Genomic DNA, 27,582 nt, shown 5'->3' with positions numbered 1-27,582 from the left:
CACAGCTCACTGAACATAAAATGGTCAAGCTGGTCTCTACATGAAAACGTCACCCCTATGTTCTAGTCTGTTTGGCACAGGAAGGTACTTTGCCAGATAATGAAAGAGAAACTTTGACAGCAATTTAGCCATAAAATCTTTGGCCTACAATATGTGCTCCCTCAAGATGTGCAGGGGCAATGATGGCACAGAACTTGTAGGAGTGGCCAGCAAATGACTGGTTTACCTTGAGGCCCAAGCCTCTTTTCTACACTTCCTAAATGATCAGAAACCAGACACTGGATAGCCCAGAGATCTAAGGTAGAACCAAACACAACTGGCCAAATAATAATAATAATAATAATAATAATAATAATAATAATAAATAATTCAATGAAATATTATCGAACGATATTCTGCTATACCTGTAGATCTGTGCCTTGTACAGTCATCATCAGAGAAGCTTTCTCTGGCAGCAGATGGCAGTAGGTGCATGTGGAGACCCACAGCCAGCCATTATGCAGGGCGAGTCTAAATTGGAGGTTTTCGTTGGGTCCCCACACGCTGAGATCTGGGAATCCCACCAAGGACTGGGAGAAAAGATTCCAGCAGTAAGAGGGTATGGAGGACACCATGAGAACATGGCCCACTGAATAACCTAAGCAGGGCTCCTGCGGGTTCATAGAGCCTAAAGTAGTAAGCGTGGGACCCAAATAGATCTGTACAAAGTCTACTCCTATGTATAGGCTATAGCTGTTAGCTTGCTGTTTTTGTGGGACTCCCAACAGGGGGATAGCGTGTGTATCTCATTCTTGTGCTTGCTCTTGGGACTCTTTTTCTCCTATTGGTTTCCTTGTCCAGCTTCAACACAAAGGCCTTTGCCTTGTCTTCTTGTATCTGGTTATATTGTGTTGTCTCTTGGAGGCCTGCTCCTTTTTTGAAAAAGAAACAGGGGGGAGTAGGTCTGGGGAAGAGAGGGATGGGGAGATAGAAAACGGAGTGGGTGAAAACTAGAGCCAGCATGTTTTGTATAAGAAAACAATCTATTTTCAATAAAAAACAAATACACACATTAAGAGAGTAATAGTAACTTTATATCCAACTTCTGCTTTTCAATAAAATTTCAGACAAAAATAATTTGTTTTTATTTTTTATGTATGAGTGTTTGCCTACATATATGTATGTACACCATGTGTGTGTGGCCAATGTCTACAGAGGCTTATAGGGGAGACCTTAAAACTAGAGTTATAGATGGTTATGAACTACAATGTGGTGCTGGAAAATAAACAACCCAGGTCTTCTTAAAGAGCAAGAGGCCATGAGACGAAAAAGAAATGGGGTCAGGGGAAGGGAGAAATTGAAGGAAAGGATAAAGGGAAATTGTATGTGTGTGGGGGGGAGCATCTATGCAATCACCAATTCCAGCAGAATGTCAATCTGTGTGAGAAAAGGTAATTTGTTTCAACAAGACTCAGGAGTCAGTGTAGTGTTGGCCCAAACTTTGAGTGTCTGACACAGATTAGCTTATTTCAGACACCTACTAGGACAGCACAATTTGAAAAAAGTTTTTTTGGTTATAATTAACTCAATATCATGTGCACAGCAAAGCTTAAGATATGATTACATCAAAACTAATATAAACTCCAAGTGACATCTTCCACAAAATTAATTAATTAATTAATCAAGGTAAACAAAGGTCTTGATAAGGATATGCAGGAGGACAGTGTAATAGATAAACTGAGATAAACAAACTTGAGATAAGAGGCTAGGGAAGCTGGTGCGGACCTGCCATACAGATAACACAGAGGTTACCAGGGTATTAATCTTCTCCTCTCCTCACCTTCTGGGTAAAACTAAAAAGTAATACATATCTCCATTTGAAGAGATAACCTTGTGTATTTAATGCAGCTGGTTTTCCTGGTGCTTACCTATGTCTCCTACATATCTCCCCTGTAAATTTTTCAATGTTAACGTACGTGGCTAGTCTAACTAATATAGATATGCATTAGAGAATTATAACAATAGTCAACAGAGGGCCAAGGAAAACGGAAAGTCATCTTATTTTGTCCTCATTGTTTCTCCAAGGTCTTGGAAGTCTTGATGTCTTCCCATGTTATAGGCTTCCTCTTCTTGAAACATCTCCCCTAGATGAATTTTTATATCTACTTTCAGATGCTTCATTTGTCTGGTGGTCTCTGGGATACTTTTCTGGTTGGATGCATCGAAGTAGAAGCCATTTAGGACTTTATTCAATTTCTGAAAAGACACAATTATAACCTTACCCTCATTCTACAAGAACTTCAGGGCCTTTCCATTGATTAATTTTTAGATCTTTTTATGTAACATATACTTTAGAGTGTGTCCCCATCAAGGCAAAAGTTTTTGGGGGGCAGCAGAAAAGGTATTATCCTTTAAAGTAAAATAAAATGATTAAGTTTTACATAGCTAAATGTAGCATAGTGTGCAGGGATTCTGGTGGCCCCTTTTTTATTTTTAAAATCTGTTGTTTAGGTATTTGGTGGTGTCATTCTACAATAGCTTACTCCTATGGAATGTAAGGGGTTTCAGGAACATGTTAAATATTTTGTAAATTGTAAAAAGTTTTACAGTATTTGTTTGTACAAGCAGGACAGCTATCATCATTTAGTTGTAATGAGAGTCCTAGAAAAGAAATATACAAAGAGCTGTTTGACAAAGTCAAGTTTCGCACATGACACAACAATATTTTTGTGGAGTCCCCAGTGCCCCATTTTATGCCTGAGGCAATGTTCTGCAGGTGACCATTTAGCAAGTGACAGTGTGCATGCCTTTAGTGCACTCCAAGCACATGTTTTTATACACCTGACAGAGGAGAAGCCCCAGACACAGACACCCTAGTTCCAGATATTACGTGAGAACCACCCGCTAATTATTCACCGGAAGCTTGGAATCTTACATAACAGATGCCTTCAATACAGGAAAAGCTATCATGAGTCTCCTCCAACTTCCTCCCTTGCCAGAGTCTGATTGTTCATGACAGATTAAAGAAAAGCATGAAAGTAAAATAAATAAATAAATAAAACCTACTTAACAATGTCATTAATTTCTAAAGATCTATGTCTAAGGCTTTTATATAATATTTAGGAATTTTGAAATTTAGGGCATTTTACTTACCTCCCCTACTAGGTAAAAGGATAGTCAAAAGTACCTGAGAAATAATCACAGAAAATACTGAAGGAGAAAATGCTTTTTTATTTTTACTGCAACCATGAAAGTATCTAGCTGATACTGTAAATCAGTGTTTTTCAATATTTCTAGTGCATTATTTAATAAGATATTCACCTGCTCTGCTTTTAGTGTTTTGGAGGAGGTTAACTGGGAGCCTTCAGAAAAACACTTAAGAGTGGAGTCAAATTCTTAGTAATGATAGGCAGATAAGGACATACAGTTCTTCATTTGGCTTTCTTTTTATGTTACTAAGATGAAAGGACCAGAAAGGTCACCTTTTAGACATGTGAGCACTGGTCACCTGAAACAGATCTTCTGAGTTGCTGCTATTCCCATCATAGTTACCTTCCAACCTGAAGTAAATGATTGAAATGAGCTTGAGGATGAACACTATCAGCACACACAGGATCACACTAATATCTTCCAACCACAGAGCGTCCAATTCAAAATGTGGATCTGAAGCTGGGACTGGAAGAGGGGAAAGAATCAGGACAGTTGCAGCCAAGAGAGGAGATTACTTTATACAAAATGTAGAATCACTTTTCAGGTTCCTATCGTTCTATGCTTCCTAAAAAACAAACAAACAAACAAACAAAAAAACTAATAGAGAACAAACTTTGCCTATTTGATGGAGATGAGCATGTTTGTGTCAAGCCTGGAAGAGGAGACAGAGAATGGCTTGAGGTAGCCATTCTCCTCAAGTAGCATGGCTTTCTCTTACCAGTCTGTCTGAAAATCACATGGATATATTGTGGTTTTATTTTATTTAGTGCTGAGGCTGCCCGGAAGCTCTGACCATGGAGGTTATAGTGAACAGAGCATTCTTAGATGATCAGGGTCTCTGGAATGGAAGAGGTCTTACAATCCTCAAGCATCATATTCCCTGGGAAGCATCCTCCCTCCATCCTCATTTTCATCTCTGTCTTCACTTTCCATCTGCTACACATCTCCCCTGATACCCATCTATACCATTCCCCCTCTCAGCATGGATGTCCGTTCAAGACCCACCCATTGACAGTCTAGATCTTTGATGAGGATCTTTTGATACTTCCCCATCCACCCATAGATGTGCCTTGCAATGTAGGGCACAGATGTTCATCAAGTACATCCTTCTGAAAATGTTCAGGTGAGGAATAGTTTCCTGGCTCCTCCTCAGGTTTGTGGCTAGCCATGAAATAAAACTGAAAGAGACAGATTCGTAGGAGAAAAGAGCAACAGATATTCACCAGTGTTCTCTCTATGATAGAGCATCCTTTTTGACAAAGATTCCAGCTCAGGATGACTTAACTATTTTTATGCCTCTGCTTGATGAATCATGGGCAGCTGTTTCTCAGTATGATTGGACTAAAGAACAGACAAAACAGAGCCTGCCAGTTTGGTTTGTTTCAGGCTTCTGTTTTTCCCTCTGTGATGTAGGTCAGATCTCTTCTCAGATGAAGCTCTTATGGCCTACTGCCAAAACCAGGCAAGAGAATTTCTGCCTTGGCCAAGCCATAGAAACAAAGGCCTGGAAGTTAGGGCAGGGTCTTCGGGATTGGGAAAAAGGAGGAACCAGGTTCCTGATTCAACTCGGCATAGAGGAATTCTAGATTTTGGCCTGCCTCGGGAGGAAATGTGAGAAGGAGAAAGAAGGGCGGAGGGAGGGTAGGAAGGGTTTCCATTAATGTCCTTTGGGGTCCCCTTCAGTTTTAAATGCACAATGTATTGAAGTAACATATTTTGTATTTTCATTCTCAGATTCTCAACAATCCCCACTGGACACAGGCACTGCACCAGCTAGCATTGGAGCCATCAGTAAGCCAAATAGACGGAATTCCTCTGGAGAAGAGCTCCCCACAAAGTTTACAGTGTGGTGATGGTGGGGAGTAGAAAGACAAAAACAATGACAAGTGTTGGCAAGTGCATGAAGAAATGGACTTTCTCGTGTATTCTGGTGGGAATTTCAAATGATGAGGACATGGCATGTTATCTCCTCAGGAAAAAAAAATACAATTACCATATGATTCAGAGTTTTGGACATATGTGCAGAAGAATGGAGAACACTCTCTAGGAGTGGTATTTGCCTGTTTTCACAGGAGAATTAGGGCCAATAACGAACAGATGCACAATCCATACTTTTATTCTTCAGGCCTGATCTAAACCATTAGAAGCTACCGTTCTATACACAGAAGACAAAATAGCATGGGAAGGAAGTCATGCTTTGGTCCAGCTCCCTTGTGAAAAAAAGAAATAAAATCTTCTAAATTTCATTTGTCAATGTGCCCATAAATCTTCATTTCCAGCCTGTAACTTCAGTTTTCATGTGTCTAACAGGCCCTCTTATAAAGCAGAAGACATCACTATTTTTCATTTTAATTATGGCAAAGCTACCTGATATTAAATTTACCACATTGGCCATTTTTTACTTTATAATTTTGTGACATTAGGTACATTAATATTGTGCAACTCCCATTACCATTCATCTTTGTAAATGTATTTATATTCCCAAATTAAATTGAGTCCATCAAACAATAAGACCACACTTTTTTTTCTGCTTTTAGCTTCTGTAAACGGCCACTCTACTTTCTATATGTACTGTTCTATGTGTTTTCCAATGGCTATGATTCACAGTTTGAGAAGTGCTACACAATATAGGATCATTTTGTCTCGTGGCACTGTGCCTTTGTACATAATTTCCCTAAGCACCTTAAAGGTAAAATGGAGAACAAACATTTCAAATATATCCTTGTATTTTAATTTCCATCTTTATTTTACCCTCAATGGTGAAAAGAAAGAATGACCCCAGCTGTCTATGGACACCATAAAATCAAACAAAATTTGTTGGAAAAATGGGAAATTTAGAAAAGGATGTCTTTTGCTTTGCATCAAAATCTAAGAAAAAGTTTTGAATTTAAAATTATCTTTTTACAATGCAGACGTGTTTTAAAATTAAAAGTATTCAAATCATTGCTCAATTATAGCATTTCACTTTGATAACTATTATTTGAACCAATTTTGCTTTTGTGAATATATATTATTTTGAATTTATTCTTTAATGTTCTTTATTTCACCCAAGACAGGGTTTCTAAGTGTAGCTTTGAGGGTCCTGGACTCACTTTGTAGACCAGAACTCACAGAGATCTGCCTGCCTCTGCCTCCCTGAATGCTGCCATTAAAGGTGTGGGCTACCATGCCTTACTACAAATAATTTTTTTTACAACATATTGTTATTATGTTTTTCCCTCCACTCTGCTATTCTCAGCTTCTTCTCATCTCTTCAGCCACCCAACTTGAAGTCTTCTTTTACTTTCTGATTTTACAAAAGTTGATATTGGGCACAATGTATCTCATTCCCCTTTTACTACAACATCTTCTGAGCTCTCCAATTCATCTACCTCCCTATGTCATGTCCCTTTTTTAGTTTTTGGTAAAGCAATGAGTTTAATGGGTGTTGCTGGCTTGTAGGGCGTGGAGTCACAGAAGCATAGGCAACCTACCAATGGCCAAACTCCCAAAGAAAACAGACTCTTGCTCCCCCAGCATCCATTAACTGCTAATAGCTCCTCAGCTGGGGTTGGCACCTAAGATGCCCTGCTCTTTTTAATGCTGGAAATTTTAGCGGTTAGACCTTGATTACAAAAGTTTGAGATATTGGAACAAGAGAGATGGCCCAGCAGTTAAGAGCACTAACTCTTCTTTTTGAGGGCCCAGCAACCACATGGTGGCTAATAACTACCTGGGGAACCTAACACCATCTTCTGGCTTTCACAGGTACTATATATGAAGGCAAAATACCAGTGCATATAAACAATATTTAAAAAGACAGGAAATTTAATATACTGTGTTATTATCTCCTTTAGACTAAAAGTATAAGGAATTCAGAACAATTTACTAGGTAATTATGATTGTTGAATTTCTGAAAAAAAAAAAAAAACCTCACTATGAATTGTAAAGAAATTCTTTTGAAGCAGAGTAATCAGCTGCATGCACTCTAAGCCTATAAAATTCAGGGTTCTGGGATCTAGAAATTGTGGTTGTGTTTTAATGGCCCACTGACACTATAGTTCAAGCAACAATCATTCTTCTTTTGTTAAATGTCTTACTGGGCAGTTGGGAGAAGATTTTTACCAGATGGCATCAGCCTCTTGCTTACATACCTCTTTGCTTTAGATGCAAAATGAGCATGACTCCTACAATTGCACACATGGAAATCATGAATACCATTGGGCCCTTTAACCAATGACAAATTCTCATGCAGTAGCTACCTAAAAAAAAAAAAAATGTTATAATCACTTGATATTTCTCTGAGGATACTCTACATTGGAAAGCATACATTAAGAAATTAAGAGCTAGTGTGTGTGTGTGTGTGTGTGTGTGTGTGTGTGTGTGTATGAAGTGAAATATATCAGCGCATGTAAGGGCTGTTTTTCAATACTTTCTGCTTGTGTTCATAGATGAAGAAAAGATTTTGGATTAGAATATAAGATAACAGGAGTGAAAAGGAGAGTTGTTTTTAAGATGGGGCAGGTTTGAGATTGAGATTAAGCTCAAAGGAGAGTAGCTAATTTTTCCACTGCTCTATCTCATTTGTCATGAGTGGGCATTCTTAAGATCAAGAGACAGAGCTCTGCAGTCCTGATTATTATTTTTCTGGGTTTTAAAAAGGATGAAAGGAGGATAGCTCTGCAGTCCCCTAAACAGGGCAATAGGTCCTAATTTTCTTAATAGGAAACAGTTTATACCTACAGGGCATTATCTAGCACAACGAAAGTTGTGAATCTGTGGCTTTCAGGTGAGTGGGCACAGGCTAGGCCCCACAAAAGGGAGGCTGGAAATGGCGCGCTGTTGCAGTCAGACAGCAGTGTTCAGAAGGCCACTAGGAATGATGTAACACTGGGATGTAAACAATGAAACCCCAAAACTTCAGAGAAATACAGAAGCATTTATTCCTAGACCCTTAGGTAATGGCCATACTATATTTGTTGGAGTAGATCTACAGGATCTGAATGTCTTAGATAAATAGAACTATAGCAAAAAAAGGTGTTAAAATTTTAATTTATTGCCACATATTCATGACATATAGCAATGAATTTCTTTAATATATTTTCATTCAGATACTCGCTAATCATTGACCATATCGCCACCCCCATAAAATCTTTTGTCTCCCTCCCTCTCACTTAATGATCCCTTTTATCTCCCAGACAACGTTGTTTTAACATTAACGTCACACATATTTAAAAAGTTTCTCGTAGCTATGGAAGCTTTAGAATCCACAATTGAAGAAAATCATGATAAGTGTATTTCTGAGTTATATTAGTTAAAGTATCAATTTCCCAGTGCATTCACTTCATGCCCTACAAATAACTGACAGTTCAATTCTTTGTAGCTCAGTAAAACATCACCATACTTGCATATCACATCATTACATATTTTTATCTGTTCCTCTGTTCACAGCCCTCAAAACTGACCTCATGCTTACTTGGCTATTTTGAGTACCGCCTTAATAAAATGAAATATACAGTTATTTCAGTTTTGCGGTAACTTGGAGTCTATGGGAGTATACATAGAATAGTCATAACACTAGGACATATCAAAGTTCTAAGTTCAGGTTTTTGAGAGACTTTGCCACATGATTTGTCATGGGAGGATGTGAACAAATAACAGTCTCAGACATAACATCTACAATAGAACAAAGAAAGTATTCTACTTTCAGTCCAGTTTGGTGGACCAGTGAGTTTCCTGGGATTACTTGGAAGAACATGGCTTACTCAATGGTAACTGTGTAACTGAAAGGTTCCTTTCAGTATTAATGGCAAGTCACAAAAATTGCTTCTCTGGAGATCTGTGCTCAACTTAAAGGGAATTTCAACGAAATGATTTTTCTCCGGAAGTTGTTTACTGATTTTATAAGTAATAATGAGGGTGAGAATTATGAGATATATAAGTTATGTGAGTTTCCTGATCTTTTTATGCTTCCTTTGCTTCTTAAGTGTTAGGATTCTTCCTTTACTTGCTGGGAAAAAAAAAATTCTATTAAAAAAAAAAAACTACACAACACCCCTCCCCCGTTCCTTCTTCCAACTCTTGTGTTCTTTCAATTCATTTTTTTGACCTTTTCTGAACTTTGAAAAGAGTTGTGCAGGTGTCTTCATTTGTTGTTTCACAGATGCTTTTCCAAATCTATAAGACACTTACAAGTTAGCCTTACACAATGAAATCTCTTTTACAGAACTCGGGCAGGATCTTTGAAGGCTCAGTACTATCCACCTCAAGCAAGAGTCCATTGGTTCTTGAGGGCTAAAAGAATACTAATGAGCCAGGGTGAATACTGTATGAAAATGTCCTACCCTTTGTATCAATTATTCCATTATGAAGATCCATGCTGGTATAAGTGCATGGACATTAGAAACTACCCATGTAGCCATCTACAACTCAATCATATTTTCTAAGTCATCAGGTCTCCACATCCCGGGGTGCAGCTATTGTAGGAATCCTGAGGCTCTTTCCAACCTTGATAGTTCTTTGGGCTGTGCTATTTTGTGCTGCTCATTCTGCCTCAAGTCTAAGGAGGAACAGGGTGTTATATAGACTTCTGTGTCTATTGCTACAGTTGGCTCCCTGGTTGACCAGCTCTGATCCAGCACCACAGCTTCTTTTCTTCATTAACCATATATGATTATAGAAAGGTGATAAATGAAAACATTCACTTTTGGGATACTTATTTACAAGGAAGAAACACCACATATTCTGGCATATATTTATCTCTATGAACAGTTCAATAATTTCCCTATGCTGTTTCTTCATTTATGCCTTCCATGAACTGTTTCTCAGGCTTTAAAGCCTTCTAGAAGCCTACCAATATATAACATTTGACATTTTGGTGAAAACATCCCCTAGCATTCCAGCTATCACATTTATCTTAGAGTGAACTTGCAGATCCTTTTGTCTACTTTGCTTCATCAGCTTTTTTTTTATATTAATTGCATTTTATTTGCTTTGTATCCCAGCTGTAGCCCCCTTCCTCATTCCCTCCCAATCCCACCCTTCCTCCCTCTTCTCTTCCCATGCCCCTCTCCAAGTCCACTGATAGGGGAAGGTCCTCTTCCCCTTCCATTTGTCCCTAATTTATCAGGTCTCATCAGGACTGGCTGCATTGTTCTCTGTGGCCTTGCAAGGCTGTTCTCCCTTCAGGAGAAGGTGGTCAAAGAGCCAGCCGTAGAGTTCATGTCAGAGACATAACAAAATACTTGCAAATCGAATCCAAGAACACATAAAATATATCAGCCACCAAGACCAAATAGGCTTCATCCCAGGCATGCAAGGGTGGTTCAATATATAGAAATCCATCAATGTAATCCACTATATAAACAAACTGACGAAGAAAAACCACATGATTATCTCCTTAGATGCTGAAAAAGCATTTGACAAAATCCAACACCCATTCATGTTTAAAGTCTTGGAGAGATCAGGGATACAAAGCACATATCTAAACATAGTAAAGGCAATATACAGCAAGCCTATAGCCAACATCAAACTAAACAGAGAGAAACTTAAAGCAATCCCACTGAAATCAGGGACAAGACAAGGGTGCCCACTCTCTCCATATCTCTTCAACATAGTACTTGAAGTTCTATCTAGAGCAATAAGACAACTAAAGGAGATCAAGGGGATACAAATTGGAAAGGAAGAAGTCAAAGTATCACTATTTTCAGATGATATGATAGTATACATTAGCCACCCCAAAAATTCAACCAGAGAACTCCTTTAGCTGATGAACACCTTCAGCAAAGTGGCTGGATACAAAATTAACTAAAAAAAAAAAAAAAAAAAAAAAAAAAAAAAAAAAAAAAAAAAAAAAAATCGGAAGCTCTCCTGTATACCAAAGACAAAAGGGCCGAGAAAGAATTAGAGTAACAACACCCTTCACAATAGCCACTAATAACATAAAGTACCTTGGAGTGATTCTAACCAAGCTTCATCAGCTTTTGAATGACAACAACGTAAGTCATTCAGATCTGTCAAAATCTTTTCTACCATGCAAAGATCACATCCAACCAAGGGGGCTCAGCAAAGCCACTAAAGTTCCATAGCAGTAGCTGAATTAGCTTTTTCCTTTAGTTTTTGCAAAGAGATTCTAGCCATCCCGGGCACTGGCCACCTCCTCTGTAGCAAAGTCTCCTGCCTATTCTTCTTCTGTTGCCTTCCCTAAAGATGTTGTGGAAATCTTGGCTGGAGCAGCTGAGTGTTCCTGTAAGTCAGTCCATTCAGACTGATGTCCTTGCACTGCCTCATGTTATGCAAGATTAATAGCTATTTTGCTGTTTCTCCAGTTTAGTCATAACTACATTCTCCCACTTGTTCCCATGATCCACAGCCTCACAATCCATGTCCTGAGACTAATTTTTATTTTATTTTAATGTCTTCCCAACTTTAAGCAGTTCAGAGTCAGAGTATTGCCTGAATATCAGAAACACATTGCCTTTCCTTTCCCGATATTGAAAATCAAGCTTGATTTGGGTATGTTCTACCATGGTTAGCTCATGGGTTTTTCCCCTTCTTACTTGAGGATTCTATTTTTTTTTTTTTTTATTTCAAGAAAAAGCTCCTTAGCAAAAATCTAACTTGTTCCCTTCTTCCAGCTGTGGGAAACTGCAAATTGAGATCTCTTTCTCATCCCCCATTTATTTATCTTTTCATGTCAAATCTGAGACTTGTGGAGAGGATAGCAATGTTCCTGGTTTTTCTTATAATTGTTCCTCACTGCTGTGGGGATATTCTTTATAGGCAATATAGTCTCAGTTTCGTGTCTTACCACCCACAGTTAAGGCATGCTACTGCTGACAGAACTTTGCTATGATTTTCTGGGATATGAGTTACATTCAGAGACTGCGATATTTAGTCAGCTAGGCATCTGAGGTGCATCTCCATACTCAGATAAAACAGATGTCATATTCACCAATGAGGTATTTCACCTGACGCCACCTAAAGAAAGATTTCCACAAGAACAGCCTCCTTCCCAAAAGATGCTCTGCTTTCAGATATATCAGCCATGGCTGCATGATTGATAACTCATCACAGCGAGGATGCAACTATCACCACAGAAAATAGGCTCATTGTTTTCTATCACATGGTAAAAGGAATAGATACTGAGTTTGATGCTTTACCTTCAGATTGATCAGACTCACATAGACCATTGTCCAGGGTAGATAGTGACTCCTCCTTCACAACTTTTCCTGGTTAGACAAACAAATAAATAAATAGATAGATAGATAGGTAGATAGATAGATAGATAGATAGATAGATAGATAGATAGATAGATAGATAGATAGATCATTTGCCTCAACAGGGCACCCATGACAGGCCAGCATGATTTCCTTTAAATCTATATTATTGAACCAATGTGTTTACTTGGGATTACTGACAAGATTCTCAGTAAGAGGTTACTTACTTGAGCCTGGAAAATGCAAAGATAGCTACATTTCTGAATGGCTCACTCCATTATGAATGATGACATACACAAGTTTCATATTACAGTTGTCTGAAACACTTTTTTTTTTCTCTGTCAGGTGCGCCACCAGCAAAAGCAGAGAATGTAGGACCAAGAAGTGGGTAAGGACATATAACATTTGATCCAAGAGTTTAGGACTTCCTGGAAAAACTGCCTGGGGAAGCAACAATTAAATAGCTGTTGCTACATTCCCTTCTCCCACCTGTGATCCTCACCGCTCAGAGCTTCTTACCTTGTATGAGATGCTGCTGAACGCAGTACGTCAGGTAGAAGGCTATCAGCATGAGGGCTATTGTGCTCAGCATCATTATCCAAACCGTTTTCCATGAAAACAGTTCACCTGAAACAGTGAGACACAGATTTTACCGCCGGAAAAACTTGACTCAGACATACTCAGTTAGGAATGGGGATTCATCTGAAACATGTTACAATTCAAGAGTCTATACCACCTGCAATATTAGGCCTGGGAAAGAATGGAGAGGCAGACTTGATGGGCTGGGAAAAGCGAGGGGACAGGGCCAGAGCAAAAAGCAAGGCAGGTAGGATGTCAAGTGACACTGATACCTAGGTGTATGGGCCACCTCCCTCATTTCTTCCCATCCATCCTGCCTCATAAGCTTCCTGGGTGAAAAGGAAGAGGCTTTTCACCTCTCGTAGAGCTTATTAAGATCTTAATCTCCCTCAGCGCTCAGATGTAGGCTTCCAAGGATTACTATAAAGTCAGTCCTAGCCACAGTTGTAGTACTTATGTCTGAAGTATGATGGTCTGTGCATTCCACAATTTAATATGCTCATTGAGTTTCCAGCTCCTGATTCTGAATATATCTAGAAACTTAAGTTTATGTAAGTTTTCCTTTTCTCTTCTTCATATGAATTTTCATGTCTTTCTTCCCAGATAAAAAATTTACACTATCTAAATCGTGTCATTATGTCTAGCAGGTGGCTGTTTTAAAGACTACGAAGAATTTTCCTACATCATTCATCATTTTGAGTATTTGTTTTTTTTTTTTTTTTTGTGGAATAAGCCAGAGTAGAAAGAATATCTTGTGTATAAAATGGATGTAGCACCCGTCAGTAATAAATCTGATGACCTACAGCTTAGGCAGGAAATAGGTGGTGGGACATCCAGTAGGCAGAAAGGATTCTGGGATTGATCTGGCTTAGCAAGATTCAGCCAGCAAGATATGAGGAAAAAAATGATGGTGGCTGGAACAAACATAAAATCCCCCCAACATAACACACCTCCTTTCTTTCATCTTAGAATTAGGACCATAATATGCTGATCCAATTTATCAGTCCTCCCTAAACACCAGTGCTTTTTAGCAGCTGTGCTATTTGTCCCGTTAACTTTTTAAAAAATTCAAAGGCAATAAAGCACCATTTAATCTCTTTCTGGGAGATAGTCTCCTTTCTATTTCATGACTATCTCCTTTAAATTCTGGTTAGATCTTTCTATAACTTCTTGACTTGTAGGACTGTAAATTATATCTGTAACATTATCTATGCCACAATGTCTCCAAAACTGTTGTATTTAAATGTATACACATGCTGAAGCACTGTCAGCCTCAAAGACACCTCCAAGGCAGTCACCATCTCTAACAAATGTAACCTTAGAATCATCTTTGCTGGAATTCAAGGTTAAAGCCCATTGGAATTCTGAATATGTATCAGTAAGTAGAACCTGGATTTTTATTTTAATATATTGTATCTCTATGGGTTGCCATTCCAATTACTGAAGCCCCTGTGGACTTTTACATCTGGACCTATTCTTTTTAATCTCTGCTCTACAGTCTCCAATCCAGAAATCCGTTTCTCAGGCTCTTCCTTCTCCAAGTCTGTTTTAGTTTGATCTTTAAGTTATGAGCTAGTTAGAGAAGAACCTAGCTATATGATGTAGGTATTCATAAAATAATATTTTGAGTCTCATGAATTGTTATTCTGGGAGCTTGAGGATGGGAGGAAACCCTTTCCTCCCCAACAAACCTGTATTTAGCTGTTAATTTCGTATATGTAATTCATAGGAATTAGTTTTCTCGTGCCTTGTAATCCAATAAGCTCAAACTGAATTCTGGCCAGTTCGGCAGTCACTCAGTAATAAATTCCTACATGATTAAAGTGGATCATAATCCTTTCTTTGTCATCTAACTTGGTTTTTCTTAATGTTCAGTGAATGGAACATTTGGTTAAAGGTTTCAGTTTCCTGAAACTGAAGCACAATCTCTAAAATTTATGTTAATTACAATTACTTTAAACATGTTGTTTAGATTCCATAAATACAGTTGTATATAAATTAACAAATATTTCAATTTTTTTCTTTCCTCATTTATCTACACATGTATGTGTGCTAAGGATCATATATACATATGTGTGTATATGCATACACACACACACATTTCTGCCAAATCTGCGGCTTTCGTCTTTTTTAAAAGTTTTTTTTCTAGAAAGTACATGGCCAAGAAAAAAAAAATCACAGGCAGACGCATCTCTGAATTTGGGGCCAGCTTAGTCTACAGAGTAAGTTCTGAACTGCACAGAGAAATGCTGTCTTGAAAAAACAAAAACAAAAAAGTATCTGACTAAATTCATGGATAGATACCAATATGGATGCATGTGTCAAACATATTATTTTTGTTTTATTTAATTCCTTTAAAGTATCAGCTTTTGTTTGTTTAATTACAATGTGGCATCCAATAGTTGAAGCAGTTGGGTGGGTTAGTGTATAAAATCACCAAGGATAATGTACACATGTAGAGAAATAAGATAATACTAGGTGAAAAAGGAACTAATATAAAAGGAAGCAGAGTTAAAATGGTAAGGAAATAGGGAGTCCCAGGTGCAGGTAGGCAGGTGAGGTGTATGCTTCATGTCAAGGTAATGCTTGTTAGGAAGTGAGATGTGAATATGGAAATACTGAAGGAGATAAGGAAAGTTAGTTGAATTTTCAATATGCTAGAAGAAACAGCTAGAGAGGAAAATCAGAAGGCAGAACTCATCTACATGGATGTGTGAGTGGAAGACATAGAGAAGGAGAACATTAGGAGGTAACAATTCAAACTTAGACAGCCATGAAAAGTTGAGGGTAAGTGATGAAGAAGGAGGATATAATTACTAAGTTGATATCATCTCTTTGGCTCCTTTTTTTTTCCTGAATTGCTGGGTTCCTAAGTTTATCATAAACTTCATGATTGCAAGTCTACACCAAACACAGAGTAATCTCAAACCCTGATGTGCTGGAAACTTCTTGGTGTGAAAAAGATTCAGTGTACTGTGCAAAATCTTTCAACTCCAGCTTTTGTTTATTCATGTCTGTATGGTTTCAACGCCTATATTGTCACCTGGAGGACACCTTTAGACTTGTTCTATCAGTGTGACCAGAGTGAAATTAAATTGCTTTTTTTTTTTTTTTTTTAGTTTTAGCATCAAGTTTTATACCTATTTTTCTTTTTAGGATATGTGGCTAAGTCTGAATCACTGGTGCACCCCGGAATCTGGAAACCTGATGCACACATCTGTCTTGGGACTCCAGTAACAGTGAAATTCTCGATATATTTTAAAGGTAGACTGGCATTATTTCTTCCTGTACATGAGTGTTATAGAAAATGGAAGTCAAGGGTGACTTTAAGGATTTGGTTCTGAGAATCTGGAAATATGAAATTCTACCACAAAGCAGTAAATTAATCAAGCTTGGGAATGCCCATGAGTTTAGTTCTTGATACGCTTATATTATGATATTTATTAGACTTTTGCGTTTACTTAGGAGTTTTCAGATGGAAGCACAAGACAGGAGATATAACTTGAGAAACCTATAGAGGTCTGGTGGTACTTAAAGACATTAAATGAAAGGAAATCAGAAGAGAGTAAGACTGTGAAAGTTATGCCTTGGAAACTTTAATCCAAATATACCAGTTTGCTTTCCTGACGTGACACCAACTAGAGTCATTTAGAAGAAGAAACCCCAACTGAGTAGTTGCCTTCATCAGATTGACTGTGGCTATGTGTGTGGAACATTTTATTTATTTATTTAATGATTGATGTGGTAGGGCCCAGGCCACTGGAGGTGGGTGGTGCCATCCTTGGGCAGGTGTTTATGAATTATTTAAGAAAACATGTGGAGAAAGCTAGAAATAAGAAGCCAATGAACAGTGGTCTTCTGTGGTCTCTACTTCAGTTTCTGCGTCCAAGTTCCTACTTTCTGGTTCTCTTGATGATGAACTATAATGTAGCAGTATAATACAAATAGACTCTTTCCCCAGCCCAACTTGTTAATGAACATGATGTTTCATCATACTGATAGAAACACAAACTAAAATAGTCAAGGACAAAGAGTGAGAAAATAAATACATCAAACAAAATAAGAGACAACACACTAAGTGATGAATAAGGGCAAGAAAAAATAAGGCCTTCGGAACCAAGTCAAGGAAAAATCACATAATAAGTATGTGTGGCAATGGCTGCTACTGAAGAACAAACACACATTTTACCTGATAGGACAATACTTATGCTTTCTTCTTGGTAAGTTAGAAGGTTTTGAAGGTAGCAAGTGGCATTCCTATGGGAACCGGCTTCAATAAGGAGGGCCATTTTCATGTTGAACAATTTGTTTTCATCCTGCGAATGGGACTTTGATGTAGCTGGGATGACCTCTCCTTTGCTGTCTCTCCACTCCATATGAGGCTGTGGGAACCAACCTCCTGAATGACACTCCAACATCACACCTTTGATATTAGGGGGATGCATAAGAATCTGTATGTCTGAGCCTGTGGCTGGTTGAAAAGAAAAGAAGAAAACCATGTTGCTAAATAGAAATGGAAAAGGAAACAACAGAAAAATCAAAGCTCCTCTTAGTTTTAAAAGATGCAATAAAAGTCAAAAGTCTACAGGACTCAGGTTGCCATAGAAGCTCCTGAAAATAGGAAGAGTCAGATGGAAAGGTGGTAATACCCACCCAGTCAGCAATATGTTCAAACTTAGCTGAGGAAATGCTTTCGTTCATTTATCTCTTTATTTAAAGTATTTTTGTTTATTTACTTAGTCTAAGAAATTAAGCTAGGTCTTTGGATTGTGATAAACAGAAATAAATATTTGACCCTCGTAGAATTTATAATTTACTTTAAAAAAATTTATCATTGTCACTAGCTACATTTTAGTTGCCATAAATAGATTATAAAAAGGAATTTCATTGTAAACACTATCAGGAACTTTAGCTTAGTTGCAAGTTTAGTTGCAACTTAGTTGCAATAATACTTGGTATGTATTAACTTGGAGAAAATAAAATGTCTGAAAACTTTCAGGATAATTTTTGAGGCATAAAACTTTGGGTAATCTGTAGGAAAAGAAATAATGTATAGAGACTTAATGCACTGTGTCAAAGCTGATCTGTCTAGTAAAATGTCTCTGGAATAAAAAAAAAATATTATATATCTGTGCTAACACAGTTGCCCTTGGCACTAAAAATGGCAATGATCTCCATTGTGCAGCTCAGCTTTAGACTACAGTGTCGCACGGCATCCAATAAAGATTAATTGTCTGGGTCTAGAGTCCTACACGTATGTGCACACATTTCTGAATTTGTTCAGTTCCTTCTAAACCTTCTACTTTCAATTTACTTATTTTTCATGTAGAACAATTTAGAGTAAGTAAAGTAGCATAAATGCTGTGCCATCGTCCATATTTCATATATAGTATTATATCTGAATATAGTGATGATTGTAGTTAAAATCGTCTGAAAAAATTTAGAAAACTTAATTGGACACTAAGTAGTGAATTGATTTGGAGAGAAATGGAAATAAGTATTTTCAGAAAAAAGAATATTTTTCTTTTTAAAAAATTATTATTTTATTTACATTCCTGTTCTGCCTCCATGTATGTTTGTGTGAGGATGTCAGATCCTTTGGAATTGGAATTGCAGACAATTATGAACTGCCATGGGGGTGCTGGGATTTGAACCTGGGTCCTGTGGAAGAACAGCCAGTGCTACGAACTGCTGAGCCATTTCTCCAGCCTCATTTTTCTCTCTTTAATTAAAAAATTTTCATATAATTTATTTTAATCATTTTTTCCTACCCACTTCTTCACATAACCTCTGGATCTCCCTACATACCCAACTTTATAGTAAGAAGCAAATTTTTTAAAATTCAGTTCATTTGGAAAATGAATGTTAGAAGTCTAACAATGCTAGAACCAATTTCTGCACTGTAGTAATTTCACAAACTAAATGCACAAAGTCCAGTTTGCTAATAAAACCATGCAAGGAGCATTAAACACTAATATTTTTCCAACCACTCATCTCCAGATAGGCTTTGAGTACACAGCAGTCTCAGAGGCATCCAGGCCTACCTGTGACCTTGACCTCTGTGATGTGCTCCTCATATAACTCGCCATCTTTGAAGAAGCAGTGGTAAGATCCGTCATCATCGGCTGTCACTTTTAAGATCCTGAGGGTCACTTTCCCCTTTCCAATGTCGTTTTTCAGAAGTTCTGTCCGCTCCACATACTTGGAGACAGTTTCTCCATGCAGGTCTTTACCATTCCTGTACAGGTGCACGGGCTCTGTATAGCGATTCCGGAACCAGCGGATCTCCATGTGCTGTGCTTGTTGTGGTGGGATCAACTGACAGCTGAGCTCAAGGTTTTCACCCAGTGGAGCCAGGACTGTTCTCTGTAAGCTAGTCACGGTGAATTGTTCTGTGAAGGATTACAATAGTTAAAAGACAAGAATGTGATTCAGTGAACATGCGTACATCCTTTTTTAAAGCTGTTCTGTTTATCCCACTTCTCTCTACTCTCCCCTCTCTAAATATCCACACATACTTCACTTAAGATCACGTCGTGTTGTTTGGAGAGAGGGTTTCTCTGTGTGGCCCTGGCTGTCCTGGAACTCACCCTGTAGACCAGGCTGGCCTCGAATTCAGAGATTCACCTGCCTCTGCCTCCTGAGTGCTGGGATTAAAGGTGTGCACCCCCACTGCCAGGCCGCTTTGTTTATTTTGAAGGCATTTCATTTACTAATTACCTAATTGATACGGAAGCACAACGTGTTAGTAAATTGTTAGAGGAGATATTAAGGAACTATTTGAGGCACTGAGCCACTTCAAGAAAGGCTGGATTTAAGATAAATCAAGACAGTGTACAAGACGGGGTCAGCAAAAATGGCAATATAAGAAGCAATGTCACGTAGTGGAGATCTTGAAGTTCTGAGGCTTCAGGTACAGTCAAGGATCCACAGTCCATTTCCTTGTGATAAATGCATAATGTTTTAGATAATACGGTGGCTGGCACTGCAGTTCTCTTGTGTAAAATCCTCCGCCCTTCAGTGATATAGATGAGGAGGCTGGTCTGGTGTGTTCAATAATGGGCCTGGGGTTTATGATACATTCTTGATATGGCCATGTGCCCAGTTATCACCTACCCTGATTACTTCATTGGTGTTGTTTCATTTACTTTAATTATTAAGTTGTTTGTAACTTTGTTCCTCATGATTCATACTGGGGTGCTGGGAAGGTGGTTACTTGCACAGATGTAGACAGTCATTTGAACTCCTCATGTGCACTCAAAGTTTAGCAAACCACTGCACTGCGAAATGGCAATACTCAGCTTGAAAGTTACTGTTCTACACGATGTGAAGTAAGGTAGAGCAGGGCACAGCCTGAACTCTGCAGTAAACGAAGATGAAAATTAGCTCAGTATTGGCCTGTTGGAATGTTGTAGATCAAAATGACAATAAGGGAAAAACAGAACTGGGGAGAAGATGGCGGCACCGCCGGGACGACTCTCGTTCTGACCAGCAGCACAGCAGGATCGGCACAGTGACCAGCAGTCAGAACTCTTGGCCATAAAACACAAGTGATTGTGTTTCCCAGGTGAGAGCATACCCCACGATGGGGGATTCAATCAGCTTTAACTCACCCCGATAAACCTCAGAAGAGATCCCGGTTCTGCCAGGCGCTTGGCCGCCAGCCCAGAGCCACACGCCAGCGTGCTCTGGTCACTGTCCCAGACTGAACTGTGGGCACCATAACATCAGAGACTGGAATTTCCAGTCAAGAGATAACCCCACGCTGCAGGAAATGATTGGGACTGACCTTAGGTCACCCAGACATCCCCTGGAAAAGACTAGGGTTCCGCTGGTGCCCAGGAGCCAGCCAACATGTCACAGTCATATGGAAACCTAATAGAGTAGGAGATTCATATAGATATATGCAGGCAATCCAAATGAAAGCACCAAGGAAAGGGGGTGACAGCACCACGTTTTGACATCTCTCATCACCAGTACCAGGAGTGAGTCTAATATGGTTGGAACCTAAGTGAATGTGCATCATTGATGTTTTACCATTGGAAAAATCAGCATTTGCTAGAATAAACTACAACTTTTATATCACTTTGTTGTCTAAGTCTCTATTTTAAAATGTCTCCCAATAATCTGGATTTATTTGTGCTTTGCATAGATGTCTCTACAAAGTCAAATTCTCATTCTCCTAGCCTGTTTCATCTTCTCTTTTCCGCTGCAGTGTTCTCTACTCAGATGGATTCTAATGTGTATCTGCGCCTGTACCAATTCCTCCGTATAAAACTGATATTTAAGTCCTGTGCACTTAATGTGAATATTGAGTCCTCATGGAACTTTTTTTTTAAATCTCTTTCACTGTACTTTCTTCCTTGAAGCTGAAACAAACCCAAGGAAGGAATATTTGCTCATTAAACGTAACTACTTGTTCCTCTAAGCTGGATTTTTTTTGTGACTGTCTTCACTTCATTTCTACATTCAAACTTTAGGCACAGTGGCTAAATGCCGTGTCCTTTGTACCACACCTTGATTTGTCTGAGGTACTTGATGTTGCTAAGGCTCCTAAGAGTATGTGAGAGATTCATACCTGAAGTGACTGCTACCATCTGAAGGAGGCAGAAGACAGCACAGTACGCAGCGAGAGGTATTTCTATAGCTCCCATTACTCCTATGATGACCACTGGAAACACAAGCAGAAGTTGTAGGAATCAAATACCTCCTCACTTTTCTATAACAACTGGCTTTCACACAGAATTACACACCATTGGGCCTCAGTTTCAGACAATGAATAACTTTACTGCAGTCATTTGCCTCATGATATTTACCATCCTGAAATTTGTATTTGCTACCTGGTGGCCTTGCTGTAGGAATGTTCCAAGCAATGACTAGATTCATCCAAATATTTCTTCCCCATTAGAGGGCTGCCTCCTCCCAGGCTGGATGTTGTCTTCTGGTTTTGGAAACTTTATCATGACATCTGTCTGTCTAAACAAGGTTATTAAACTGGCAAACGGTTCCAAGTCTCAAAAGCCCAGTGGTGTGTCTGTCACACTGAAGTATAAGACAGATTTACCTTTACAGTTATTAGAGTAATCATGTGGCCTTTTAGAAACAGACAGTTATTTTTGTTTGAACTTCCTAACTGTAATTTTAGTACTGTTAGGAGCTGTACTGTAAATATCTATGTTTTCTGATGGTCATAGGTGGCCGCTGTGAAAAGACTGGTCAGTCTGTAAAGTGTTTGTGACCCACACATTGAGAACCTCTGATGTATATACACCACTTGAAATCCTGGTGCCCAAGAGGTCAGAGAAGATTGTCATATCTCCTGGAACTGGAATTAAAAATGGTGGCAAACCACCATATGAGAGTCAGAACTGAACCTGGCTTCTCTGCAAGAGGAGTAAGTACTTCTAACTGCTACATCATTTTTCTGTTCCTCTTTATTTTACATTTTATTAGCATATATTACTACTATATTGTAAAAATAACTTTTATTCACCTGTGTCAGTTGTTGTCTTGGAGGCTTACTGCCACATTCTACTAAACTAGGCCTTGTCCTGAAAGCTTCTAGCCTCCATACGATCTAATCTAGGCCTAGAACACTTTCAGCCTCTGAGACTTACTGTTTAATAAGCTCACCCTTTTTTGTTTTACTGAGCTCATAGCTGGTTGGTTCAAATCAGCTGTTCTGGCTTAAACACCTCTCCCAGCTGACTTATTGTTTGTTTTTATTTTCTATTTTTTCATTTTTTATTAATTAATTCAATTTACATTTGGTCATAGGCACCCTCTCCTCTTCTCCCAGTCCCACCCTCCCTCTCTTATTCCCTCTCCCCTATTTTCAGAATAGGGAGTCCCCCTACCCAGACAATCCAACTCATCTATTCACATGAGGACTGAGTTCTGTCTTCCTCCCCTGTGGCCTTGTGCGGAAGTCCCATCAGGGGGAAGTGATCAAAAAGCAAGCAACATAGTCTATGTCAGAGATCACCAATCCACCCACAAAAACCTCAGTCCAAAACTTACTCTACCTTCAAGACCTGCAGGAATAAAGACAGTAAAGGCAGAGCAGAGATTGAAGGGATGTCCAACCAATGCCAGGCTCAACCCTAAGACCCACCCCATGGAAGAGAGCCAACCCTTATCATTATGAATGATACTCTGATATGTATGCAGACAGGAGGGTACCAGAGTTGTCCTCTGAGAGGCTCCACCCAGCAATGTCTCCAAACAGATACTGAGACTCACAGCCAAACATCGGGCAAAGCATAGGGGGTCTACTGGAAAAGGGTGTGTGTGATAAATGGACCTAGAGGTAACAAAAGCTCCACAAGAAGACTATCAGAGCCAATCAACCAGGGCCCAGAGGGGTCTATGGAGTCTGAGGCACCAACCAAGGACAATGCATGGTCTGCAGTTCAGTCCTCTACTTATAAGTAGCTGGTAGACATGTTAGGCCTTATGTGGGCCTACTAATTAGGAGAGTGGGGGCTATCTCTGACTTAGCTCACTTATTCAATGTGGCTTTTCTCTTGGCCTCTAAATTGCTCTGCTTGGCCCCGAAGTAATTCCAACAATCTGCTCTAATCTCATTTTCTGGCTTTTTCAGTCTTCCCCCGAGTCCTCTTCTCTGCAACCTGTCTCTCTATTACTGTCCCGGTAAAACTGCCTCTTTTCCTCTGTATTGCCCCTGAAGTGGCTTCCGTTTCCTGTCTCTTCTCGTGAGAGTTGGGCATATCCTAATCTGTCAAGTCTTTCTATGATTCCTCACTTTTTCTGCCACTCAAATAGACATCACTTTCAAACACACGTACTTCCTTCTACAAACTAGCTTTACTTTCATTGTTTGGGATTAAACGTGTGTTACCACCATGCCTGGACCTAAGCTTTTCTTGTGAGTTTCTCTGACTTCCACTAGATGGCAAATGGTGAGAATGACCCTGTGCAGATCTCTAGCCACAGTTACTGTGAGTTCAAGTATTCCTAAGGAAAATTTAATGTTTTCTTTATAAAGTCTAACTTTCATTTCCTTTAATATTGTCTTAGTTGAAATGTGGCATTTTCTTTAATATTCCATGAATTAGAATGTGATAGCTGTACATTTCATGGGTGATATTTCAGTTTGTATGCTTTTCAATTTAGGACCTATTGTTGATCTCTTCCAGTTCTTCGAAAAATACGTTACTTTGTTTTAAACTAGAGTTGTCCTAGTAGAACTACTTCTCCTGGGTAATTACATTTTGGTACATTTTTTAAAATATTAGCTAGCTCTCATTTCTTTATCACTTTCCCTTTTCTAGGTTCTATGGATAATGATTCTGCTCTCTTCTATGAAGTCAACCTTTAATATTTTTTACTTGAAACAGAATCATATTCCTTTTCCTCTCCCCCTCTTCCCTCTAGCTTCTCTCATATCATTCCACTCTCAAGCTAACAGCCTCCTCTTCTGTAATATTGTTCTGTACCACTACATATGTGGGAATGTAAGTGTATATGAATACATACATGTGCGCATGTGTGAGTATGTATGTATGTATATCTATTGCACAAATATAGATATATAAACTGTACACTGAGCCAATTTTTTATATGTATGTTTGTATGTTTGTATGTATATGTGCATTTTTGTATTTTTTTTCAAAGCTGACCACTCTGCATGGAACAGCCAGAGGCTTATGCCTGGGAGAGGCTGATTCTTCTTCTCCCAGGAGACAATAATTGTCTGTAGTTCCTTTTCTACAGTGGAACTCCTGAAAAAAAATTCCCCTTTCTATATTATATGTCTCCTTTGTTCCAGTTCTGTTTATGAGCTATTTCTAGAAAATCAACTTTTTAAACTTCTGTGTATGACTAAGATCGTGAAGAATTTGTCTTTTTATGATTTTTATATTTTGGAAATTGAGGGTTTTTTCTTTAATTATTGTTATCATTTATTACAATTTATTCAATTTGTATCCTGGCTGTGGCCCCCTCCCTCATCTCCTCCCAATCCTCCTCTTCCTCTTTCTTCTTCCCCCTATGCCCCATCCCTAGACCACTGATAGGGGAGATCCTCCTCCCCTTCTATTTAACCCTAGCCTATCAGGTCTCATCAGGATTGGTTGCATTGTCTTTCTCTGTGGCCAAACAAGGCTGCAACCGCAGGGGGAGGTGATCAGAGAGCCTGCCACTGAGTTCATGCCAGAGAAAGCCCCTGCTCCCCTTACTAGGGAACCCACTTAGAGACTGTGTCTATGGGCTCCATCTGAGCAAGGGTTTTAGGTCCTCTCTGTGAGTTGTCCTTGGTTGGGGTATCATTCTCTTTGGGACCCCATGGCTCAGGTTGTTTGTTTGTTTGTTTGTTTGTTTGTTTGACTCTGTTGGTCTCCTTTTGGAGCTCCTGTCCCCTCCAGGTCTTTCTATCTCCCCCTTTTTTCCTAAGATTCCCTGCATTCTGCTCGAAGTATGGCTGAGTCTCAGCCTCTGCTTCAATTGAGTTTTTAAAAATACACTTTAAAAGCTCATTTGGGACATCTCACATATTCTTTTTCTGATTTTGTTTATCACAACTAGACACGATAGAGAAGTTACTCTGGTTGAGAAAATCATGGGATGGCAGAAGTCTCACTACTATGTGGCTAAGAAATAATTGTCATAGGAATATATTTTCTTAAGACTATCCCAGACTCCAGAACCTGAGCTTAGTATCTGCCAAGATTCAATGTTTATTTTCAACTGACCCATAAAGAAAACTTGTGTGTTCCCTCCCCTCAAAGGTACCAACTCTCCATCCTTCAGAACCACATGATTTATTAATCTTAAAATACAGTCTGTCTAAGTCCTTGGGACTTGTTTCTAGATGGAGAGTATTCCTCCTATGAGGCACAAGGAAGAAGAGAAAGTAGAAGAAATAAAAATGATCTGTGAAAATAAACCATATCCTAAAACTTACTACACCCCCCCCCCCACTTACTTACCTAAGCCTGATGATCCAGGTCAGCTCTCTGTTGTCCCTATTAAAGCATCTGTTGAATCATCTGAATTTACGGTAATGCTTCAGCAGTTTTTCTGAAGCTATAAGCATGTCAGAGTTAGATGCTGATCAGGGAAAATGACTACCAACACCCCCTCCTCTCCTACCCTCAAAGTCTGGTCACATGATTCTGCAAGCCTGATACTTAGGTCTCTATTCCAGGGAAGTTCCTACAGGGCTGGTCATATCAACCCATAAATGAGATCTTTGTTTACCTCAGTGACTGCATCTGGTATTACTCAAGTACTAGCAAGACTTGCCTCACCCAGAAAAAAAAACAAAACCAAATTGGACTATTTAAATGTCTTTAGATAAGTTCTTCCATTGGTGTATGGTTGCCTTACCGGGGATACACTTAGAGAAGAAGTCCTACAGATCTCCAAACATTTCAATGCTCCTGGTTCCCCTCCAGAACTTAAGAGTAAGGCCTTAATGTTGAAGCCATCACATATTTGAATTACAGAATACATGAAAAATAAAGCTGGGGTCCTATGGAAGACAAAAGTAATAGTAAATCTTACCCTGATGTGATCTCTGTGAGCCATAACAGTGACCTGCCAGGCAACACATATCCACAAGTACAATAGTGGCATTAATGTTAGGTGCTGATATTGAGGCCAATAATCTGTGGCTAGACTGGAGATCCTAGGGAGAACCTGCTACTATTACTTGGATAATGAGACATAGTATTAAATAAACTCCTAATGATTCATTGTTACATGCATAATTTTATGCATCTTTCTACTTCATCACAGAAGCCTCTTTTCCCCCTTATCTTTCATTTTTGTGATTATCACTTAATTATGTTTCCCCTGACCCTTTCTTCAATCAAAAACCTCTGATATAATCCTTATAATCCCTTCTCTCTCCCTTAAATTCATGGCTCATTTTTCCATTGTTTGCACACATACACTCCTAAACATAACCCTTTGAGTCTGTAAATGCTACAGATATGCATGTTTTCTAGGATTTTGAACTGACCATTTGGCACTGGACAATCACTTGGAATACCCTTCCTTAGACGAAAGCCTCCTTTCCCACTCCTAGCCCTTTTAAGTTGCTTATAGTTCTTTGTATATAACCGAAGACTTAACGAGCTTCTCTGCATTAAGTTTTGTCATTGTTGTTGTCTTGGTTTAGCTCACATATAGACAGTCATGATGCAGAGACCCTATGAGCATAGCTTCTGATATTACTAGGAGCAATCTCACAGCAAAAGTCCTCATCTTCTGGCTTTTCAAGTCTTTCTGCTCCTTCTTCCAAAATGTTGCTCTAGTCTTAGCTGTGGAAATATCTTGTAGGTGTATCCATTGGGATTGGATTCCATAACTGCATTTTGATTGGCTTTGTTTTTCTGCAGTGGTTTCAATTTGTTATAAAGAGCAGTTTCCTTGATGAAGGGTAAAGACTATACTTATCTTTTGGTATAAGGACAAATTTTTTAGATTGTTTTAAGGGATTATATAAACTAGTGGTTGCAGATTCTCTACCAATAATGACTTAGTTATCATCAAGTAGTTAGCTAAATTTCTAATTATAGCAATGTTTGACCTCTTGTTGAGTGAGTCTTCCAGTTAAAAAGTAGTTTGGCTAACACAAAGGTTTACATAC

General features: G+C 38.8%; 1 protein-coding gene across 1 annotated transcript in view; it reads right to left on the bottom strand.

Moving 5' to 3' along the window:
• Positions 1–1,140: 1,140 nt before the first annotated feature.
• The window catches only part of LOC110542619 (selection and upkeep of intraepithelial T-cells protein 2-like), a 28,768-nt gene continuing 2,326 nt past the window's right edge, over positions 1,141–27,582 (bottom strand). The window contains exons 2-11 of the mRNA XM_021629175.2: positions 26,316–26,460; positions 25,916–26,012; positions 21,544–21,636; positions 19,010–19,357; positions 17,155–17,436; positions 12,906–13,013; positions 12,330–12,398; positions 7,323–7,430; positions 3,532–3,654; positions 1,141–2,235 (exon numbers count right to left, since the gene is read on the bottom strand). Coding sequence (XP_021484850.1) covers positions 2,225–2,235; positions 3,532–3,654; positions 7,323–7,430; positions 12,330–12,398; positions 12,906–13,013; positions 17,155–17,436; positions 19,010–19,357; positions 21,544–21,619 — 1,125 coding nt within the window. The 5' untranslated portion in view covers positions 21,620–21,636; positions 25,916–26,012; positions 26,316–26,460 and the 3' untranslated portion in view covers positions 1,141–2,224. The remainder of the gene's footprint in view (positions 2,236–3,531; positions 3,655–7,322; positions 7,431–12,329; positions 12,399–12,905; positions 13,014–17,154; positions 17,437–19,009; positions 19,358–21,543; positions 21,637–25,915; positions 26,013–26,315; positions 26,461–27,582) is intronic.

This window comes from Meriones unguiculatus, chromosome 12 (assembly GCF_030254825.1).
Source record: "Meriones unguiculatus strain TT.TT164.6M chromosome 12, Bangor_MerUng_6.1, whole genome shotgun sequence".
Lineage (NCBI taxonomy): Eukaryota > Metazoa > Chordata > Mammalia > Rodentia > Muridae > Meriones > Meriones unguiculatus.
The sequence above is the reverse complement of the archived record's forward strand: the minus strand, read 5'-3'. Positions and strand labels throughout refer to the sequence as shown.